At 44.4% G+C, this 21,270-nt stretch overlaps 1 protein-coding gene across 1 annotated transcript in view; it reads right to left on the reverse strand.

Moving 5' to 3' along the window:
- Positions 1-21,270, reverse strand: part of MAP1B (microtubule-associated protein 1B) — a 94,744-nt gene that overhangs the window by 24,396 nt on the left and 49,078 nt on the right. The window contains exon 3 of the mRNA XM_004678221.2: positions 838-920. Coding sequence (XP_004678278.1) covers positions 838-920 — 83 coding nt within the window. The remainder of the gene's footprint in view (positions 1-837; positions 921-21,270) is intronic.

Raw genomic sequence — 21,270 nt, forward strand, 5'->3', positions numbered from 1 at the left:
TGAGTGATTTTTCCAGCAATATATGTGCTCCCTTCATGCCCCTGGGTCACATTTAATTACAATGTGTACACTGTAACATATGTTCTTGGCATAATGGTATTCATGTGATGCGATTTATTGGGCTATTAGCTTAATTGGGCATAGAACTGAACCCACAACGTCTCTGAGGTATGCCTATATCCAAAGACCCCCTCTCTGGTAAAAAATTCATATGACACAGTAATATACCCAACATTTATATTTCAGTTGTTACAGGGCATCCACTCTCGATCCACTCTTACATCTTGGCACATGTAAGCACATTAAATGTAAGAATGTTATTATCTCCATTTCAGAGCTGAAGAGTGAAGGAGTCAGTCACTTGCCCAAAGCCACCCAGCAGTACATGGCGGATACCAGACAGTCTGACACCACAGGCTCCTGCCTACTGCACGCTGTGCCTTTTAACCGTGATAAGGAGGTGGGTGGGTGGCTCTGAGGGGGCCTTCAGTTGAAATGCCATTCTTCTCCAAATTTGGGTTTGATACGTATTGGCACGTAATCTCTGCTCCCTGCTATCCCCACAGACTCCATCTCAGCAGCCTCCAGACACCCCCAAATTTCACCCCAACCTGCTTGACAAAATATCACAACCCTGGTTAGTGTCTTCCCCTTCATACTCACTAGGAGGGGTGGAGTAAGGTGGGATCAATATCCAGATCCAGCTACTGGTTGGGGGTAAGGTAGCACCCCTGGATCCAGAACTTCCCTCTCCCATGTCGTACCCCCAGCCCCTTTGTCCATTGGCTTCTGTCTACTATGTGAAGCCCTGCCTGAACCTGCAGAGCTGATGCTTACCTCGGTGCTGACTGCTTCATCTGAAGGGTTGATCAGGACCACCGTTTCTAAAACGTCACTGCGGTGATGAAGGATCTTTTGTCCTGCAGACATGAAAACACAGACAAAGGAAGAGACCTTTAGCTTTTCCAGATTAATTCAGCTCTGCCTGCTTCAGGGACACTGGCATGGCCAGGGCATCAGGATCCCCACACTCTCCTGGGAGACTCCAGGGGTGTTACTACATCCCAGAGCGTGGACACAGCAGCTTCCTCCCGGAGCTGGGGCCAGTGGTCAGGGCTCCTCCAGCCCCTGGGTTCCTGGACTGGTCACCAGGCCGTCTCTGTGCATTAATGACGGTTTTCATCGGAGACCAGAAGTGGATGCCAGGAAAACTCCACCGAGCTCTTGACATTTTCTTTCTCATGGTAATTGGGGATGTTTCTCTGTATCAGCCTTTCTTCTGGTGAGAACGGTGCAGAGATTAATTAGGAGCCTTATTGTGAAATGAGTGACATCCACAAACCCCAGCTAACAATTAGCCCGACAACCAGAATGGCTGTCTGAGGCAGGCTCACAGTCTGTTGGGGTATTCATTAATTAGTTCACTTGCTTACAGAAAGGTGGAGATACAGGACAAGTGTGAACCAGAAAACAACTCTCTGGCTGGACAGCATGGCTGCACTAGCCCCGAAGACAAGCCAAGGTGATGAGGTCAACAAAGCAAGAGAGGAGGGGAGAAGAGGCCCTTCCAAAAAGGCTGAAATCCTGCAGGTTGTGGCTCCATTTTTGAGTTCCTTAGAGATTTTAAGTCTACCTGGAGGCCAAACTGTCATGTGACAAAATCAGCTGAATGTCTGGAGGACCTGCCGTGGAGAATGAGGTGAAAGGGGTCGGGAGGGTGTGTGGCCAGGGTGGGCTGTATATGCTCTACCAGCTGACGAGAGACAGAGGAGGGTGTTCCTGCAGATGCATCACAGGGTCGGCTGCTTGCAAGTATAGACGAACTCGCATGACAGGAGGGAACGGGACAAGACCTCAGGGAGACAGACACAGAAACAAGAAAAATGCAAGGGAGGAAAATAATCACAAAGTTGCTTTTCCAGGAAAACAGTTGGGCAGTTCTTCAAAAAACTAAAATAGAATTACTATACAATGCAGCAATTCCACCCAGGGGGAAGTTAAAAGCAGGGAATTGGACATTATTTGTATGCCAATACTCATTACAGAATTTTTCACCAGAGCCAAAAGGTAAGGACAACCCAAATGGTTATCTATGGGTGACTGTATAGACAAAATATGGTACACCATGCATGGAATATTATTCAGCCAAAAAAAGAAATGAAGTTCTGACTCATGTCACAATATAGATGAACTCCAAAAACACCCAGTAAATCAGACACAAAAGGACAAATACCGTACAATTCCACTACCATGACATTTCTACGTGAAACAACTACAACAGGGAAATCTGTAAAGTCAGAGTGCAGCCAAAGGTTAACAAAGGCTAGGGGGAGGGAAATGTGCGGTTACTGCCTATTAAACACAGCTTATTTGAAAAGTTGAGAAAGTTTTGTAAGTAGACATGATGTCTGTACAATCTTGTGATGTAACTGCTGCCACTGAATTATACATTTAAAAATAGTTAAAATGGCAAATTTTAAATTGCATATATATTTTACCAGAACCTGAAAGATTAACAATGTTTACTACATCAAATGTCATTGATAGTACATTTTAAATGGCTAAATTCTATGATATGCAAATTGTATCTAAATTAAGAGGTTTAAAAAAAAAACAGAGCAGTTCAGGGCACACTGCTTAGTTAGGGCTTTTCTCCCTTATATCAGCAAGGACTAATGACACCACAGAAACAACATGCTGAAATACCACCATCACTATCAAGCCCATCCTCCGCTGTCTTGTCTTTCTAACTGCAGTAAATATTGTGTTGTGCATGGCAGAAGCCCAAGCTAAACAGTCATGGAGTCAGGCAGGGGTCCAAGCCCCTCAACTACTGACTGATCCACTCAGTCCTCAGAAGAGCCCTGTGACATAGTCGCTGAGACTGTTTCCTTTTAGTATTAAAGATTAGGAAGTCTAGAGAACAGAACTTGCCCAAGGTCAATCGACTAGTAAGTAGACTTGCCAGGATTTGAGCCCATGTTCTCTGGCATCCTCCCGTCCATTGCTCCCTGATGCTAGTAGCTGGAACTAGGATTCGGTAAGACAGACAAGGCACAGAAATGCTAGGAAAGGGGGGAAATCCAACCGAGTAAAGTCGAGATGTGCTGTCAGAAGCAAGAACCTAGAAAGCACTGGGAATGATACTGGCTTAGTGAGGGAAAAGACTAATGGGACTAAGAGGTGTTTTATTCCAAATACCTAAATACGAAGAAATTCCCAAATGGAACAAAGTCACAGTTTGAACAGGCAAAACACTTATTCTTTCTTTCTTTCTTTTTAAGATTTATTTATTTATTCATACAGTACTGAGGTACAGGCCAGAGATGCGGAGGGTGAGAGAATTCACCAGGGACAGAGTGGGGAGCAGAGCAGGCAGATCGACGAAGTACACTGCTAAGGGGAGCAGCGGGCGGGTCAGGAGAGGTCTGCCACGACATGTGGATCTCCTCCAGGGCAGGCGGGGATCGAACTCATGTGGAAGTGGCTTAAGCTTCTCAGTGCAGTGCTCCAACCCGCTGCACCACCAGGGAGGGCCCTATTCTTTCTCTTTTTAAAAAATTTTAAATTTAATTTATTTATATATATTTTACATCATTGTTCATTTTTGTACAATGTTTGCTTTCTCCTCTCAGGTGCAGTCCCCATAGGATTACCAACACCAATTCACCCATGCACCTCTAATTCAAAAGGATGCCTGCACTCCTATGTTTACTGCAGCACTGTCTATAATAGGTAAGATTTGGGGGCAATGCCCCAAAACAGATAACTGCATAAAGAATATGTGGAATGTATTCCATGCAATGGAATACTATTTAGCAGTCAAAAAGATAAACTAATGCCAGTCGTAGCAACATGGTGGATGGAACGAGAAGAGATTATGCACAATGAAATAAGTCAAAAAGGAAAAGAAAAATATCAACAGTTTCACTTATAGGAGGAATATAGGGAAAACAAATGAGGGATCAGAAGAAAAGGTAGCAATGGAAAGCAAAACAAAAATAAACAACTATAAATCAGAGACATTCTGCAGGGGTGGGGAAGAAGAGGGAAGGGAAAGGCATCAAAACAAGGGTGGGAAAAGACTTAGTCTTAAGGATAGTAATTCAACTATACCATGGGAAGAATGTTTATCAGAATGCTGAAATCTGTAATCTGTTGGATTATCTGTTGCTTTTTGCTTTGGTGGTTTTGGCTTTTGACAACCATGTGCGTTTAAAGCCAAAGCAAAAACTGTCAAATCGGTAAAGCAAAGGTTAAAATGATGACTAGCAAAACAGAAAAACATGCACTTTCTAGATCCTTCTAGGTGATTTCCTGGAGACAAAGGTTTCAGAAAACTAAGTCAAGACAAAATGAAGCAAAAACTCAATACAAAGGAGACAGAAACGGCCGTTTCCTTGCTCGTGCCTTTGACGGGACTTTTTCCAACGGGCAGCACAACCCCGAGGCGTGACCGCTCTCCTGGCTATATTCTGGAGGAATCCCTGAGAGAAGACTGGAGCAAAGTAAACAGAAATGGCTCCTCCCCAAAAGAGGGTGAAAGAGCTAGAGTCCCTTTCTTTCTTTAGAGCCGTACCCTATGCCCCAACCCTATTAACCACCCCCGCTGAAATGCCCATCTAAAGCAACAACAGCACCGCATAGCCCGCGCCCACGCCCACCCAGCATGCCGGTCCCACAGGGCAAGGACGCCCAACGCCCTGCGGCTCCTGGCTGCCGGGCTTCCTACAAGCCCAAGAAAGTCCTTTCCCCATTAGCTTCGTCACTCACAATCCAAACAAATGCGCTGTGGCATCAGCCGTTACCTCTGCTCTTCCAAGTCAATTTTCAGACCTGCTGGCTCAGGAATTCAAATAAGGATGTTCTTTTTTTGTCCATCTTTGGAAATGGAGATAGCAGTGACACAGACATGCACCAAGATGCCACGGCTGCTCCTTCAACAAAAGCCTTTTGATAGGGCTGGATTTGAATGAAGGAGGGGATTTACAGAGGGAAAAAGTTTTCAAGCTCCTGTCACGCCCCACTGCTGGACAGATTCTTGCTCCGGACTTCGTAACCAGGGGCAGGGCTATCCTGGCATCTGGCAAATGCAAGGCTTGGTAGAGGGGCCAGAGGAGGGTGCCCGTCCCCATACCCTGGGGGAAATGCCAACCCTCCTGGCAGCAGGCAGCTCTGGGCTCTGGCCACTGGGACACTCACCAAGTGGCATATTTGGGGAATGTTTCACACTGGGCACTGGGCCAGGCATTCTGAAGGCGAGGCCACCACCCTCGCCTGCAAAGTCCTCATTTAGTTGCTTCAGAAAAGACGTTCCCGGGAAAGAAAGACAAGCCAGTGTAGCCTCTCTTTCTGCCACTATAGTCTACATTCTCTAGAACCAGCTCATAGGGAGGCACTGGGCGGGCCTACTCAATAGTTAGGCTCCCTCAGCACTGGCCAGGGTGGCAATGGCTGGGTCTGACATGGAACAGCTGTGTCACTTACTGCTTCAATGAGAAAATCTTTGAGGGCTTCCTCACAAAACCCAGTGCAACTGTGTGGGGTCCACCTTGGGCGGGGGTTGTGGGGGGGTGGTGGGTTGGTGTGGGCAGGGCTGTGCAACTTCTATATGACCAAAAAGGGGTCTAGCTTTCTATCATAGTATCAAAAGAAGATGCCCAGAGATCCCCTGAAGCACAGGGTCCTTGTGGACAACGAGGCTTTTGTTTGTACACTCCCAGAGGCTTTGCCTGAAACTGAGTAAGCTGTATATTTCCATCCTTCCTTTTTGAAAATTCAGCAGATTGAATTTAGGTGTCTTTAGAAAGCTGGCTGTTTAGCTGGTGGCTTAAGTATGACTGACTGTATCTAGGACATGCTGAAATGTCATAAAGCAGAAGTCATTTTCTAGCTATATAATTTGTGTTGAATACTCAAATTATTCAAATTATTTAGAAGAGTTGAATACTCTTCTAAACACACACACACACACACACACACGTTCTCTCTTGGTTAGGAAGAAGCTGATCATGGCTGAATTCAAAGACTTCCTGAGGAAAAGCTACCACCAAATCCCATCATGCATGGAACCTTTCTTCACATAGCTGACCCTTGTCTCCCACACAAATCCACACATCCACCACAGAACTCAGTGACCTAGAAGGTCAAAAATCTCTGCTGGGGCCAGAGTAATGTCCCCAAAAGTGCCAGCTCAGGCAGGCAACTACTTAAGGAGGCAGCCTGGAGCAAGGGAGAAAATGGAATCCAATGCTGCAAAAGTGCTAAAAAATGGGGAAACCCCCAATGTTTTAAAGCCTTCCAACTGTCTTTAAGAGAACAACTGTATCTTCAGGGTACATATTTAATTTCCATTTCCAATAGTGATGACATCCAGAACTTTATTTCCACAACTTCCTTTTCCTGAAAAATGAACACTTTGCAAGTATAATCTAAAAATAGAATTTAAAAAGAAAAAAGACTTATTTATGCATATAGAACTGGGGCACAGGCCAGAGGTGCAGGGGTGGTGAGAGGCTTCACCAGAGACAGAGTGGGGAGCAGAACAGGCCAACTGATGAAGCACACTGCTGAGGGGAGCAGAGGGCGGGTCAGGAGAGGTCTGCTGTGCCCTGTGGGTCACCTCCGGGGCCGGGGATCAAAATAATGCTGAAGTGGCTTTAGCTTCTTAGTGCTGTGCTTTAACATGCTGTGCCACCAGGGAGGGCCCTAAAAATAGAATTTTACCAACAGTCTTCACTATCTATTCCTGTGAAAAGGAGAGATGAGGAGGCTCCTGAGTAACCAGGAGAAGGGTCCTTGTGCCCACTCATCTCTGCCCCTTGCTCCCACCACTGCCCAGTCCTCACGCTCCTACTCCTACTTGCTCTGGTGAGGACCAAAGTGGATACTTTTTGGAAAAGGAATACGATATTATAATTCAGTACTAGAAAAACCTCCAATATGGAAAAGCAGAGTTCTCAGATTCTTAGAGAAGAATCTAGAGTTAGAAAGGCAAACAGGTGAAGAAAAGGACTGGGGCTAGCTAGCTAAAAGGAAGGTTTGGTAGAGCAGGAAAGGCTGCAAGCATGAAAAGTCTTGACGTAAAAGTCTGTTTTCAGTGGGAGGAAGAGAGGGCAGAAAGGAGGGGAAATGAGAAGACAGTTCCAGGGAGGGCCAAAAGTGGAATTTTTTATGGGGAAAAATTATCACCTCCAACTCCATGTGTGGAAAAAAACTTCCCCAGGATAAAATTTAACTAGATGGAGGAAAGCAAGAAATAAAGGTACTCAGGGGAGGAACTAAAGTTAATTATCAACAGCTCCAGTAACTCTCAATAACAGCTTTTTATTTGGAATAAAATCCAGGTCTCCTTTCTGTAGGAACCTATCTAATAATAAAGCAAATATGCTCTGGGAGAGGGAAGAAGAAGTCTGGCATACGGGGTGAGCGTGGGGGACTAGGGTGAAGGTGGTTCTCACTGCTCCTCCTATTCCACCACAATTACTAAGCAAGAAAAATGGGGAGAAAAGGGACGGATACTGGCCACATGGAAACAGAGCTTAGCCGAGGTCTTTCCCAGGTGCCTCAGCATGCTTTCCCCTGGGAAAAGACCCAGGAGAGGGACCCAGGAAAGCTGAGCACCTGGGCTGAGAGAAGCCTCCCACTTGTTTGCTAGAACAAGGAATCACCTCAGACCTGAGTGGGAATGAGACCAGAAGTAGGCAACTCACGGCGGCACTCTTAAAACTAAGCTTCAAGGACACTTGGCACCTCCAATCACAGGGTCCCCAAAGACCAGCAGTGTCAGCACAGAGCATAGAAAGCCAGTCCCCAGGGGAGCCCCAGACTTCCTATCTGAGGAAGTAGAACTCCTAACACTGGAGGGGGTCTGATTTCCTGGGGAGCTCACATATCAAAACTGACTTACTCATCTTTTAAATACATCTGCTCTTGCAGCTCTCAGCCTGGGTCTAAGACAAGAACCCCTTCTAGATGGATGTCCCAGAGGGAACAGGAAACACGGGTAGAAAGATGCCAGAAGTTTGGCCCTTCCTGGTGATGCGGTGGGTTGGAGCACTGCACTGCAAAGCCAAGCCAAGCTGTGGCTGCTTCAATGCGACTTTGATCCCTGCCCCGGAGGTGACCCACATGGTACAGCAGACCTCTCCTGTCTCACCAGCTGCTTCCCTCAGCAGTGTACTTTGTCGATCTGCTTGTTCTGCTCTCCACTCTGTTTCTGGTGAATCCTCTCACTGCCCCTGCACTTCTGACCTGGACCCCATTTCTTTATGCATAAATAAATTTAAAAATCTTAAAAAAAAAAAAAAAGAACAAGAAGAAGAAAGATGGCAGAAGCATGACCAACTCTATGTGCTGGTTTTCAGATCACAATTGCATTGAGGCACCTCCCAGGTGTTTCATGTGGTCTTACCTGCATCAAACAACAACAAACTACCAAACTGTGATGCAAGTACATGGGAGTGAAGAGCATCTAACTCTCTGGTCTCCCGAGAAACCACCACAGGAACACAGCAGTGAAGCCCGGTACGTGTCAGTGCTTGAGCACATTCAAAGCGTGTTGTCCGTCAGGTGGTATCTTATTTACTCCTCGTGGTGTTTCCATGAGGAGGTGGGTGCAAAGGTCCCAAGGGCTGAGGTCCACTGACTGGTGCAAGACCTCACAGTGTGAACAAGAAGACTAAGACCCATGCCACCCTCCATCCCATTGGCTGCGTGTGTCCAAGGCTGAGACGTTCTTTTGTCCACCTTTCCCTGAGTCATTCTCATCCAAAGCAAAAGTTTGATGTCAAGATTCTCCTTTTTAGACATAAACATGAGGTCTGAGCTGGCTGCTATGTCACTCAGCCCTCCTCAGGCACACAGGCCTCCCACGCATTCACTCATGCCAATTCCCTCTTTGTTTCTGCTGAACAATCAGAGCCCAGTTCTCTCCCACCCTTTCCCTGATATTCCTGGAAGTGGCACTGCTTTCTGTTGGAAATAATTTTTTTGTTTGTTTCTGAACATGTTTCATTTCTAGTGCCTGGGCCTGCAAGTTGCATCTCTCTCCTAATTTTCAGAATTTGTTGTCTTAAGAGAATAAAAACCAGAACTTCATTATAAACCAACTCAGGAGACTTTGTAAATATTTTTTAAAATTTCAATAAGTTGATCATTATTTGGGAGTTAGACAAATTTTGGAAAATTTTTACTTTCGATGTCCTTTGTGGTAGACAGAATTTAGTTATTATACAAGTTGAATCTGTACCTATATTTCTATACATTGACTTAATTATTCTTATTGTCCCTGTCATTAGTTTGGTTTGGTTTCTCATATATGTGACACCCATCTTTCTCTTGAGTTCCTTGCCATCTTCTGCTTTATATCTCCCTGACATTTAGGTAATAAAACAAGCAAATAACCAAATTCTCCAGACTTCCCAGGGCCTTCCCTATTCTACACGTGTTCACTGCACCCAGATGCAAACCAACACTTGGGGTCACAGGCTGGCCTTGCTCCTGGTGGGAGGAGCAGCCACATTTTGCATTTCACACCCCTCTGTTCCAGTCGCCCCCACAGGAAGCAGAGCTTGTGGGGATGGGATGCTAGGTAACAATATCTGATTCTTTCACAGGTTCTCATTGCCCCTTTCTCTAAATGCTTTCCTTTGAGGGGTTTCTCCTTTGAGAAGAAAAGTTCTCCTATTCTGTTAGTTTTCTTCCTTCTTCCTGTCCCCAAAGGTGAGAATCCAGTCTATCAAGAGTTAGAAGTACATGAGAGCAAGAAAGAAGTCTGTTTTCTTTCTCTTTTTTGCCAACATTAGAGAAGTGAGGATCGATGTTGTAGATGATCTTAATGGATGTCTGTCTCTGGGAAACAGCAGTGCCCAATGTCAGCACCAGCGAGGTGATATAATAACCTGATCAATTTCTTCAACAATGCACTGAGGCTATAGCTATTAAAAAGAGAGGTAGGCCATACCTACTGAAGGACAATGGATTAACCTGTCAGGGAGGCCAATTCCAGATCTCCTTAAAAACAGAGGTCAACAACTATCTAGTACTTCCCCAGCTGAATCACCCCTCTCAGCCTCTTGCTGAGAATGGTTCTGAGACATGCTATTACTTAAGAGGTGGAAAAAGCAGGGAAAAGTCAGTAAAGGTGAGGGGGAAAAAAAGCACCAGAGAAGTGGTGGTGCCAAGCCCTCTCTGCTCTAGCCCCAGAGGACTTGAGCTGCAGGGCTGTCCACTGAGTAACAGAGTCAGAGCAGAATATTCCTAAGACATTTGCTAATCCAATCATAATGTATACCTGCTTGTCAAACTCAACTCCAAACACATGCACTTCGACAAACATATCCTCTACTCTGATACCTTGCTTAGCCTGTGGGTATGGCTGTATTTTCTGTCTGGGAGACAACCACCTGATGGAGGAGAAAGGTTGATCTTAGAATGTAATAGACACCACAGTCACCCGAGGAGCTCAATAAAAATCCAAATTCATGTGCCCACTCTCAGAAGGTCTGATGAAGAAGGCAGGGTTGTGATACAGGACTCTGCCTTTCTGCAGGTGACTGTAAGGTTCTCTAGTCCATTCTTTGAGAAACAGCAATGGAGATGACGCATATGCTATTGATCAATAACAATATAGCAAGTGACCTTATTTACAATCAACTTCATGTTTTTTTTGTATTACTACCCTGATGTCTAAACACACCGCTGGAATTATTTCCCTTGGGAGAAAATGTTCATTAAAGGCTCCAACAATTTTTTCCCAGTAAGTATTGATTCTCAGAATCATTTGACAGTTTTATCTCACATTTAATTTACCATCAAACTCCCACTATTGATCAAATGCCCGGAAACAGTTGACTTCCACCCTTATCTGTTTTCTGTTCAGAACCAAATCATTACGCTATTCAGCCTTCAAACCAGTTGCCTTAAAAGAAAAAAAAATCAAATGAGTCTTTTTGATATTTGGTTATTGGAAAGGAAGCAGAAAAAGTACAAACAGCTGACGTAATAGATACTAAGCCTAGGATCGAATAACCACCAATCCTTTGGAAGCCTTAGCCTTGGGCCTGAGAGAAGCATCCTGAGTTGATTTTTCTCCCTGGTAAAGCCTGGGGCATGACTGGCTGAGGCACAGCAAGCAGCCTAGTCATCTGCCAGAAGAGAGCTCTGAAGGTCAACATCCTGACCTGGAAGGATGAGGCTCTAGGAACCTGAGATCCGATCTGAGCTGAAGAGGAGACTCAGTTTCCACCCTTCATCAGTAACAAGTAACAAAAAGTGGGTACTCGGGTCCTGTGTCCCACTCAGGTCCAGGGTGAGTAAGTCTGGTCAAATCTTTTGAAGTAGTTGACAGAAAGCTTTTGCCCAACCCAAAGGGGCTGGGACTGTAGCTGCCTGAGTTTTGTTAATTTATATCCTGCTTTTTTCTGAAGGGAAGGTGGGTGGCTAACCCCTGTATGCTGAAGAAATGCAGCAGCCTCTTGTCAATTCCCACATCACACCACTGCTTCAGTATGGGAGCTGCCTAGGAGAAGACAGCCACTTCTGACATAGGCAGGGTCTTTCCCTCCACCCTGGGGCCAAAGGGTAAGCCAGGACCCCGATTCTCTTTACCTTCAATTTGTGAGGCCACGGGAAGTTTCACTTTGAGTCCAATCAGATGCTCTGCTCACATTAGACCGAATCCTGCTTTTAAACGTCTGAATGACTGGCTTCTAGCCTACCTTGCGTGACTTCTGTGCATCTCGACCACCCTGCTGTGCTCCATCAACTGGTCTCGAGAGTCAACATCTTTGCTCATGTGCCTTTTCCCTTTGTAACCTCTTTCTTGTAATCTAAATGAGATCATCCCCATTCTGCATCATGCTTTTTACCCTTTGTATGTTGTTCTAAGAGGCAGCAGAGAAGAAAAATGTCATTTTTGAAGAAAGGATACATACATGAATGGAAATTCTTGGGTAGCTTTATTAGCCCTATTGACTAAAAATTCTTGGATGGCTCTCCCTGGTGGTGCAACGGGTTAGAGTGCAGCACTGCAAGCTAGCTGCAGCTGCTTCAGTGCAAGTTCGATCCCCACCCGGAGGTGACCACATGGGAGGCAGACCTCTCCTTACCCGCCCGCTGCTCCCCTCAGCAGTGTACTTCATTGATCTGCCTGTTCTGCTTCCCACTCTGTCTCTGGTGAATCTTCTCACCACCCCTGCGTCTCTGGCCTATACTCCAGTTCTATATGCATAAATAAATAAATCTTTAAAATAAATAAATTTATAAAAATAAAAATTCTTGGGTAGACTTATTAGCCCTATTGAAGATCATCATGCAGGAAGAAGACACAAGTTTTCTTGACAGATTAACTGCTTTCAGCATTTTATCCTCAGCTGTCCTCAAAGAATAGTTATTAACAAAATGCTTTCAAGGCCAATCTCTCACTTGAATTTCCAGTGAAGTTGGTGACTTCTTTGTTAGTATCACAGAACCTACATCAGAGGCTCCTACCTCTAGGTACTCAGATGGTGATGATCTTTTGCAAAATTGGACAACTAAACTTATAGACACCCACAGTTGTACACAAAGACCTGTTCAATTTCTGAGTAGTACATGAAGTGTGTACACTGGAATTCAGTCTTTAGAAGTAAGCGAATTAAGTGATCTACCTTTCAGAACCTGAAAATATACACCCATGTCACCGTTAGCAGAAAGCCCACTGCCATACAAAAGAAAAGGAAATGCCCAACTCTTTTCATGTTACAACCAAAAAAAAAAAAATCCCAAAATGTCTGTTTCACAAGTACACCAGATTGTCGCGGGTCATCTGTCATACCTTAGGGTTCCTTAAAGAATTAAAACAGGGCGTCAATAGGCAGACTTCATATTGCTTTATAACTACAAGGTGTTCCCGAGGTCTGTATAATGAGATGCCACGGCTTGTCCCAGACCACACTTAACATTTTCTGGGGTTTTAGCTAAAAGACTGCATCTGCAGATTTAGGAAAATTTAATGTGAAAAACAAGGATGAAAATCCAGAGTCATCTTTTCATATGTACTTAGTAACGAGCAGAGATTTGTGATATGAGTCAATCAAAACTGGCTAATGAGTATTTTTAAGGTACTGATAACTATATTCTGAATTAATGGGGGGAAATCCAAAAGTTATGAAGCAAAAGTGACTTTGACAGATAATCAAGTAAAATTCTACTCTCTTATTTTCTATTAAGAATGACTAAAACTCCAGTTTAGAATGAACTCAGGAAGGAAGGCAAAGTTGAGAAACTTGCTGTGAGAGAATTTCCAGATTTCAGTATCTGTGAGAAGTACCAGGTTCTCATAAGAAAATTAACATGCATAATATCACTTCCTACTCCCTTCTCACGCCTTATTCCCTACTGGTTATTTTTTATGTATTTATACTCTGGCATGCATGCAAAGCAAAGTAATTACAATTGCATTCCTCTTTGGTCTTCACAAGTAAAAACAGAGTATTTTGGGACTACATTTGTCAGTGAAAACTCTGACAGTAAGTCAATTCTGGAGAACAGACCAGATCTGGCTCCACAGTGTCCTCTGCCGGAACTCTGGGCATCACTGAAAGAACATTCGGTTCTGCTTCAGAGAGCCACAGGAACACTCTCCCATTTGGAGGCCAGGCTGTCATTAGAAGCCAGAAGGGGGGATGGGCACAGGAAAGTTCTGGCGGGCACCACTCCCTTGACTAAAACTGAGTTATAAGGAAGACACAAGGGTTCTAAATGAAGGGTGGGAAGGCAGAAACCAGAGCTGTTGAGGCTCCTGGTAGCTGCAGGGTTGGGGCTGTGGAACAACATGAGTGGGACGGGGATGGGAGCCAGGGGAAGGTGAGCAGGGCTCTATCTGTTTTTCGAGCATTTACAGTCCAGGGAGAGGAGACCCAACATTGGTTCCTTCAAGGACACAAGGGCCCAAAGATCAAGGAAACTGACAATGTGTCTTGGGTCAGATTTGAGGCTTGGGAATCTTTGCGAAAAGAAGTAGCCAGAACACTGCTGCATTCCTCCTTGTGAGGTCGGAGGACAGAGCCTGCAGTGTGCTGACCACATCAGGGGTCGAGGCTGCCCATGGTCAGAGCTCACATTAGCATAAAGCTGGAAAAATTATCTAACACAAAGCTGAGTTTGTAAGAGTGCCAATGGTCTCCTGTTCAGTTACTGAACACTGTACCAAAAGTAAAAGACTGAGCGCCCTAATTTGAAATTGGAAAGTTTCTGATGGATGCATACTGCTTTCACATTATCACAAAGTCAACAATTACACTAGCTTTCACATTATCACAAAGTCAACAATTACACTATAAAACAGAGTATATTCAGTATCATTTACGTAGTGTGGCTGCATGTTTAAGGTACTGTGGCTGAATGTTTAATCTTGGCACCAAAATTATCTACATTATTCTGGAAAATACTTCCTTTGCTTTTCTATCATATTCATTCAAATTCATCATGAAATTTTCTATGACTCATGTTTCCAAAAGAATAATTTGCATTGTTTTAATGACAAAAAAAAAATCAGGATTATTGGAATAATGATAAGACATGCATGTACCAATGCTTGGTATTTTGATGCCAAAAGATAAAGAAAAAATATTTTTAATTTCTGATCCATTTTTTCATACAAAATGCCTGTGTGCTTTAGTAAGTTTCACTAGTGAAAAAACTATTTTAATATGTTGGCCTGTTTGTATTTGATTTAAAGAATAACAGTTGCCCATGGGTATTTAATGGAACACTAAAGCTACATGGATTGATGCATAAAAAAACACTGAGAATAAGTCTTTTCCTGTTAATGAGTAATTAATTAATAAACAGCCTCCATTTGTGCCCTCAGTTTGATTTGAGTCTTATAATCTACAGAGAGGTTTTTTTTGCCCAGAAAAATTACAGAGAGAGAACCAGCTCTTATTCATATTTTTTGGTAAGTGGGACTTTTGCTTCAAACTCAATAGTATCTACAAAATTTCACACTTGTGGGACACATGCTGCACACACACACAAAATCCCATGTAGGAAACCATACCCTCCTCTCATTTACTTTCCATAAGGCTTGCATGGAAGAGAGAGGGGCTAACTGAGCAGAATGCTAAGCCACTTTGTAGAAGTGGGATCCCTGTTTCTCTGCTCATCTTTTTGCAATGTCTACATTTTGGCATTCTTCATGGCCTCTTTGGTTTCAGAGCTGTCCCATGGGGCATTGCCCATGGAAAAGGAAAATAAAGCAATTAGCGTACCTTATAGAACACTCACAAACACGCCTGTATGACACACAATCAGCCCCGTTTTGTCCTGGGGCTTGGGTGGCCTTGCCGGCTCGCCGCCTGCCATTTGCTGGCTAGAGCTGACAGCCCCTCTTTTCCAATGCTTTCAGCTTTCCCACCACCGCACGGCCCTATCAGCTTTACCGACTCAAAATATTTAATGAGTTATTAATTCAGTTTTGCTCTGGAATCCTGCCTGGGGCTTGCACTTCCCTTTATGCCTTATCAGGGAACAGTCATAAAGGCCAGTCATGTTGCTGCTGGATTTCTGCAGGGAGGTGCCTAGAGCTCACATCATTACAAGGCCTTGCAGACAATGAAGGCGCTAAAGGCAGTCACTTTTGTGAGCAGGTGGAGATGGCAGAGAACAGACGCCTGTGGGTGCTCAGAAGCAATTGCTAGGCAGTGCACAGTGTGCTGTTATCACTGGGCCTTATTCCAGAGGGAGTGGGAATAGATGTAGACCACAGTGCATACCCTTTGGGCTGTCATAACAGGCATTTTTACATACAGATGCCTGGCACATGACACAGGGTCCTGGAATGCTCTCCTACAATTCCACTGACTGATTTTCTCCTCTTAGATGCTGTTAACAGGTTTTCATATTTCCTGGCCTCATGTAGGGAGCACAAAATAGCAGTGCTCCCTGGAGGGAGGCTCTGTGTAAGCCATGGAAGCCATTAATGTCGGAGAGAATACTGAGACACTGAGAGTGCTGGGACATACCTCATAAATTATGCACTTTTTCCTACATTTGCCACGTCAGAGCTAAGATATTTCCGTCTGTTCTGCTGCACTTCTGGTCTTGGCACACACGCCGTCTCCTCAGTGTAGAACTCCCATCCCCGCCTATTTACTTAGCTGTTCCTTACTGGCCCTTGAGGTCGAGGAGACACATAACCACCTTTGGGGAGTCTTCCTGGAAGTCCTCATGCCCAGGGCAGCTGGCGCTCGGGCCGGTGGTTGCAGACACCACACTGAGGGGCTCCACGTGGCCAGCTCTGAGGACCACTCTCATGTCAGAAGTCAAGTTCCAAATAGCATCTGAGGCTTTCTCACAGATGGGTACTTGGCATTTATTTATTATTCATCAGCGGAGATGATGGTGTAAAAAAGCCTCCCTAATTGAAATTGCAGTTTGAGGTTTCCAAACAAGTACAGTAATATTGATTGAATAATGGCTGCAGAGTACTTAGAAGACTTTGCAGATAAGGCAGATAGGAACAAGGATGATTTAGAGTCTAAGTTATTGTCAGATATTTTTAAATAAAATGTATCCTGCGTAAGCTATGATTCTACCAATTCATCAATGCCTGCGACAAGTTGTTAAAAATAGGCATGTTATATTATCTAATCATAAAATGAATAACTATGGTTTACCTATAAACATGGGGTTTCAATCCAACTGATAATTTTGTTTTGGGGTAATACTAGTTTACAGCTGTTTGTGATTTAGAGGTATAAGATCTCCTCCTGTAGGTGATGGTACCATACCACACCCACTACTGAAACACCCGCAGTCCTCCACATGCGCCATGGTGCTCCCTCCCTACTTTGTTCTCTCCCCTCTCCCACTCTGGTAGTCTCATCAACCGATCATTGAAGCATTTTAGAATCAAGGCACATTGCCAGAGACTAGCTGAATGGGGTTTGTTTTTTTAGGAAACAGTGTGGGGCTGGGGCTGGTTATGAAGCCAGGAGCTGACGATGGCTGGCTTGTCAGCAGCTTTGAGGTAACGGTCCCTGGTCCTAGCTGACCATCAGAAGTACACAGGTGCTTCTTGAAAGTACATATGGCTGGGCCTGATCTACAGCTACTCAGTCAGATTCTCAAGAGCTGGAGTCCAAGTCTGTACAAAAAAACATGGGAGCCTCTGTATGGATTATTCTAGTGGTATGTGCAGCAATGATCTCCCTAAAAGTTCCTCTAAGGGCCCCTTTTAATTTTGTATTTCAGTGATTTATTACGACATCTGATATCGTAATCAGCAATTCCTCTGAAAGTTCTCCTCTTATCAACATATCATGTGATATAAGACCATTATAAGGGGCTTTCCCAAGTTGAAAAAGAGGAAAAAGGAAGAAGTGGGTTCCCAAAATGGAAGAAAGAGACCTTCAGCTAGGAGAAGCCAAAAGGGGAGAGTGAAAGAACTGCAGAAAGACTGGAAGTCAATATGAGAACAGTAGCAAGAAAACTGGGCAGAGGGGCCTTGTTTTATGAAATTGCTGACAGAACACTGGCCATGACGTGGCCTTCAGAACTATGGGATGTGGCCAGCAAAAGGTACAGGATAGCCCCCACCTTCTGGGCACATGCACACACACTCTGGCAGGCGCCATAACAGGGCTTAAGAAGGTCAGAAAGAAAGTCATGGGGGTAACAGGAGGGCTGAGGAAAGCTTCTGTCTAAGGTGCATAGAGACAGACTAAAAGATGGTGGGTAGATAAGCCTAAAGGGTATGGAGCAGGTAACAGTAGGCCCTGGATGGAGTGATCCAGTCTGGTCACAAGGCTGAGAACCTGTAAGCCAGGCTTATACAAATGTGAGTGAAGAAGAATTTATTCCAACTTCTGCTTTATCGATAAGCACAGTAACATTGGGAAAGGTGAGTGACTGGTCCAAAGATAATGGCAGAGTCGAGTAAAGTGGGGTACTGAACACCAGCTTCTCCCCACACACCCAGCCCATGGACCACTGCGAAGGCTGAGACTGCTCCTTACAGGGCTCCCAACCTCACAGCTCTGTGATCTGATGCCTCCCCCACACTACATTCCAGCACACAGCAAATAGCATTCCACCGTGATATCATCTCAAGTGACATAAAAGAGGTCTTGGACTTAATCTAGATATCGCTCAGATTCTTTATTGGAAGCCAAAGATAGGCTGCAAGAAAAAACAGTGTTAGCTCCATTCTTAGGTTACCTATTTAGGGTTCCGTGGTGGAAAACTATATGGAATCTTATTCGCATAAACTTAGACTGGGTCACACATCTTCCCCTTCTTAGAGAAGAAACAGAAAAGCATAACCACCTTATCTACAGAACTATTCAGAGTGGAGACAGGGAGCTCTTAATGCTGATCGTCTAGGAAGTCTCGCCTCCTTAAGCTCCCCTGGGTTTTACTGTAACAGTCGGGAAGCCTCGTGGTAAACTCTCAATGACAGATGAAGTGAAAATCCTGCGCTGTGCAGGGGGTCACCCTAGGCCAGTGGCACGATCACCCCCAAGCAACACTCACTGAGCTGTCATTAATATTCCATCATGTGCTCTCATAAAACTTCAGGGTCTCAAAGTGGCATGGGAAGTGTTTTTTAATTATCACAATTTAACATTTACTAAGTCTCTGCTGTGTTGGGTTTCCCACATCCTCGCAAACAACGAAGACTCAGGGCTCCACGGAAGTGATAGAATAAAAGGAAGGAAGCCAAAATCGTGTCCTCATCTTTACATTTCTTTAGAAATATTTTATGAGTTTGACTATAAAGTAATGCATGTAACTACATGGAATAAGATACAGCTGATTTATAAAGATCTGATTCCTTTTGTTTTGCAAACATTTTTTTTTAAAGATTTTTATTTATGTATACAGAACTGGGGTACAGGCCAGAGGTGTAGGGGTGGTGAGAGGATTCACGAGAGACAGAGTGGGGAGCAGACCAGGCAGATCCACTGAAATTCACTGCTGAGGGGAGCAGCGGGCAAGACAGGAGAGGTCTGTGGGTCACCTCCCGAGCTGGGGATAGAAATCGTGCTGCAATGCCTGCAGACAGCCTCATAGTGCTGTGTTTAACCCACTGTGCCACCAGGGAGAGCCCACAAACATTCTTTTTTTAAAGGACACTTCCTGATTTTTTTCTAAAGATCATTATATTTTAATCTCTTTTCCAAGGAGTAAGAGAGTAAGAGAAAGAGGATGCCGTTCCCATCATGTCAGGGCCCTCACATCTCAGATTGGTCAAGTAGTCACTTTGAAAAGGTCTCAGAAAAATGAGATTGTCTCAAAAAATTGTCAGATTGATAATGACTTTAATAGGAAAAAGGACTGCTGCCTTCTTTCCTTCCTCCCCACTCACTCATCTTGTCGGCCAAACATTTTACCATACACTTGGTTACAGAACATTAGGTCTGCATACCAGAGAAGTTGCCCTCGGCCTGGTGCCTGGCCTTAGAAGCTTTTGATGAGGTGTGTCTCAGACTTGACAGCTCATGAGTCTCGGGACTGGCTGTCCACTCTGGTGTTTTCAAAGCCTATTTTTTCACGACCTTAAGTATGAGCCAAGGGAGCAGAACTCTATAAGGGTAAGAAAGGGTAGAGGAAGTTTGCAGCTTTCCCTGTCTGTGGGCTGGCAAGCCCAGGGTAGGGGTGGGGGGAGGGGTCTGGATGTGGATGAAAAGATCCTCATAGGGAGAGGCATTTCCGTTGGTTCACCCCTTCACTGTAACACTGTACTAATCCGACCGCCATCAGGACCATACAGCCACCCATGAAGTTACATGTCCTTTGCATATTTTAACACCAATTCCCATTCTCAGTAATTGCTCTATGGAAAACTTTCCTGCAGAAGAGGAGAAATGAAGTTCAGAGGAAGTAAGTGACTGGTCCCAAGGGATACCATTGCTGAGTAGAAAGGCTGGATTCCAAACCAGCTGCATCTGGCCTCAAAGCTCATCTCCTCAGACCTCCTCAAGCCAAACACCCAGCTGGACCAACAGTTGTGCTCCTCACTGACCCTGGCCCAGTCCTGGGATTCTTGCAGGTAGCTACAGCAACGTCCAAGGGAGATGCCGTACGTTCTCTGCCACGGAAGCCACTGTGTTGCCAAGGTCTGGGAGCCCTGTCCACTCTTTGTATGATGAACATGGTGTGCTCTGGATTTAAGTGACCAAGTGGCCTATGTTTTGCAATGTCTCTGGCCTATAAAATCTCCAATTATCTAGATCTAAGGCTAGACACAAATTCATCCATCCCAGTACCATTTCAAGACCCACGACCAGTGAACAGTTTTTAATTCCATGCTTAGTCTAGCTTGTTCTTAAAAAAGCATCAAGGAACAAAGATTTCAGAACAGCCTCTAACTTACCACAAAGGATTCTGCCCCTCTGAGGTGAAAGAGTGGAACTCTGCCTAGTCTCCACTTTCTGAGGACTACAAGGTCTCTGACAAATCTTCCTGGTACTGCCTATATACCTGTCTCAAGGAGTACACCCAGCCCATTTCCACCATGTATTGTTAAAAGAATATGTTCTGAAGGAAAAACAATCTCATCCTGAGCATGAATTGGTATAAAAGAAGGCAACATGAAACAATCAGCCACAACATTTCTGAATTCAGTCAGGCTATATTCCCTGCCCACATTCAATTCCTAGACAATAGTCACAGTTGCAGAAATAACTACAACTATTTCCAGACCAGCAAAATAAATACAGACTCCAAGAAAAGTATAACTTGTAGTTAAAGACCTAATACTATTTCTCTAATTAAAGATTTTTCTCAAAAATAGCTGGGAAGAGACTATAGGAAGTTTTTTGTTTGGGATTATTTTTAGTTCCCAAAATAAAACTGACCACCCCCTTTTTCTGTCCCTAATTCACAATAACTTCTTCCCTCCTGCTGCCTAAGTCTTATTTATTTTCGAAGGGAAAATGTAGATAAGTGGAACGGAATGGGTGAATGTCTTCTCTCTCTCAGCTCAAAAACATATTTTTGCCATCTCCATAAAAAGTAAAACCTCCTTCGCATTTGGGCTCTAGAAGACAGCATTAAAAAGAAAGCCTTAGGGAAAAAAAAAAAAAAAGAAGGCCTTAGATAAGGGGTGTTTTTCTGATGGAGCCCCTTCTTTTACCAGGGATTGATGTGATTTCATACAGCCAGAGGCTACATGTGCCCCCACTTCTGAAGTTCAACAGCTCCAAGTAAGTCCCGTATCTCACACTATTCATGAAAAATTGCTCCCCTTAAAGATGGGCCTGATTCTGTGAATTTGGTATG

Source organism: Condylura cristata, unplaced genomic scaffold (assembly GCF_000260355.1).
Source record: "Condylura cristata isolate star-nosed mole 26May11 unplaced genomic scaffold, ConCri1.0 scaffold00007, whole genome shotgun sequence".
NCBI lineage: Eukaryota > Metazoa > Chordata > Mammalia > Eulipotyphla > Talpidae > Condylura > Condylura cristata.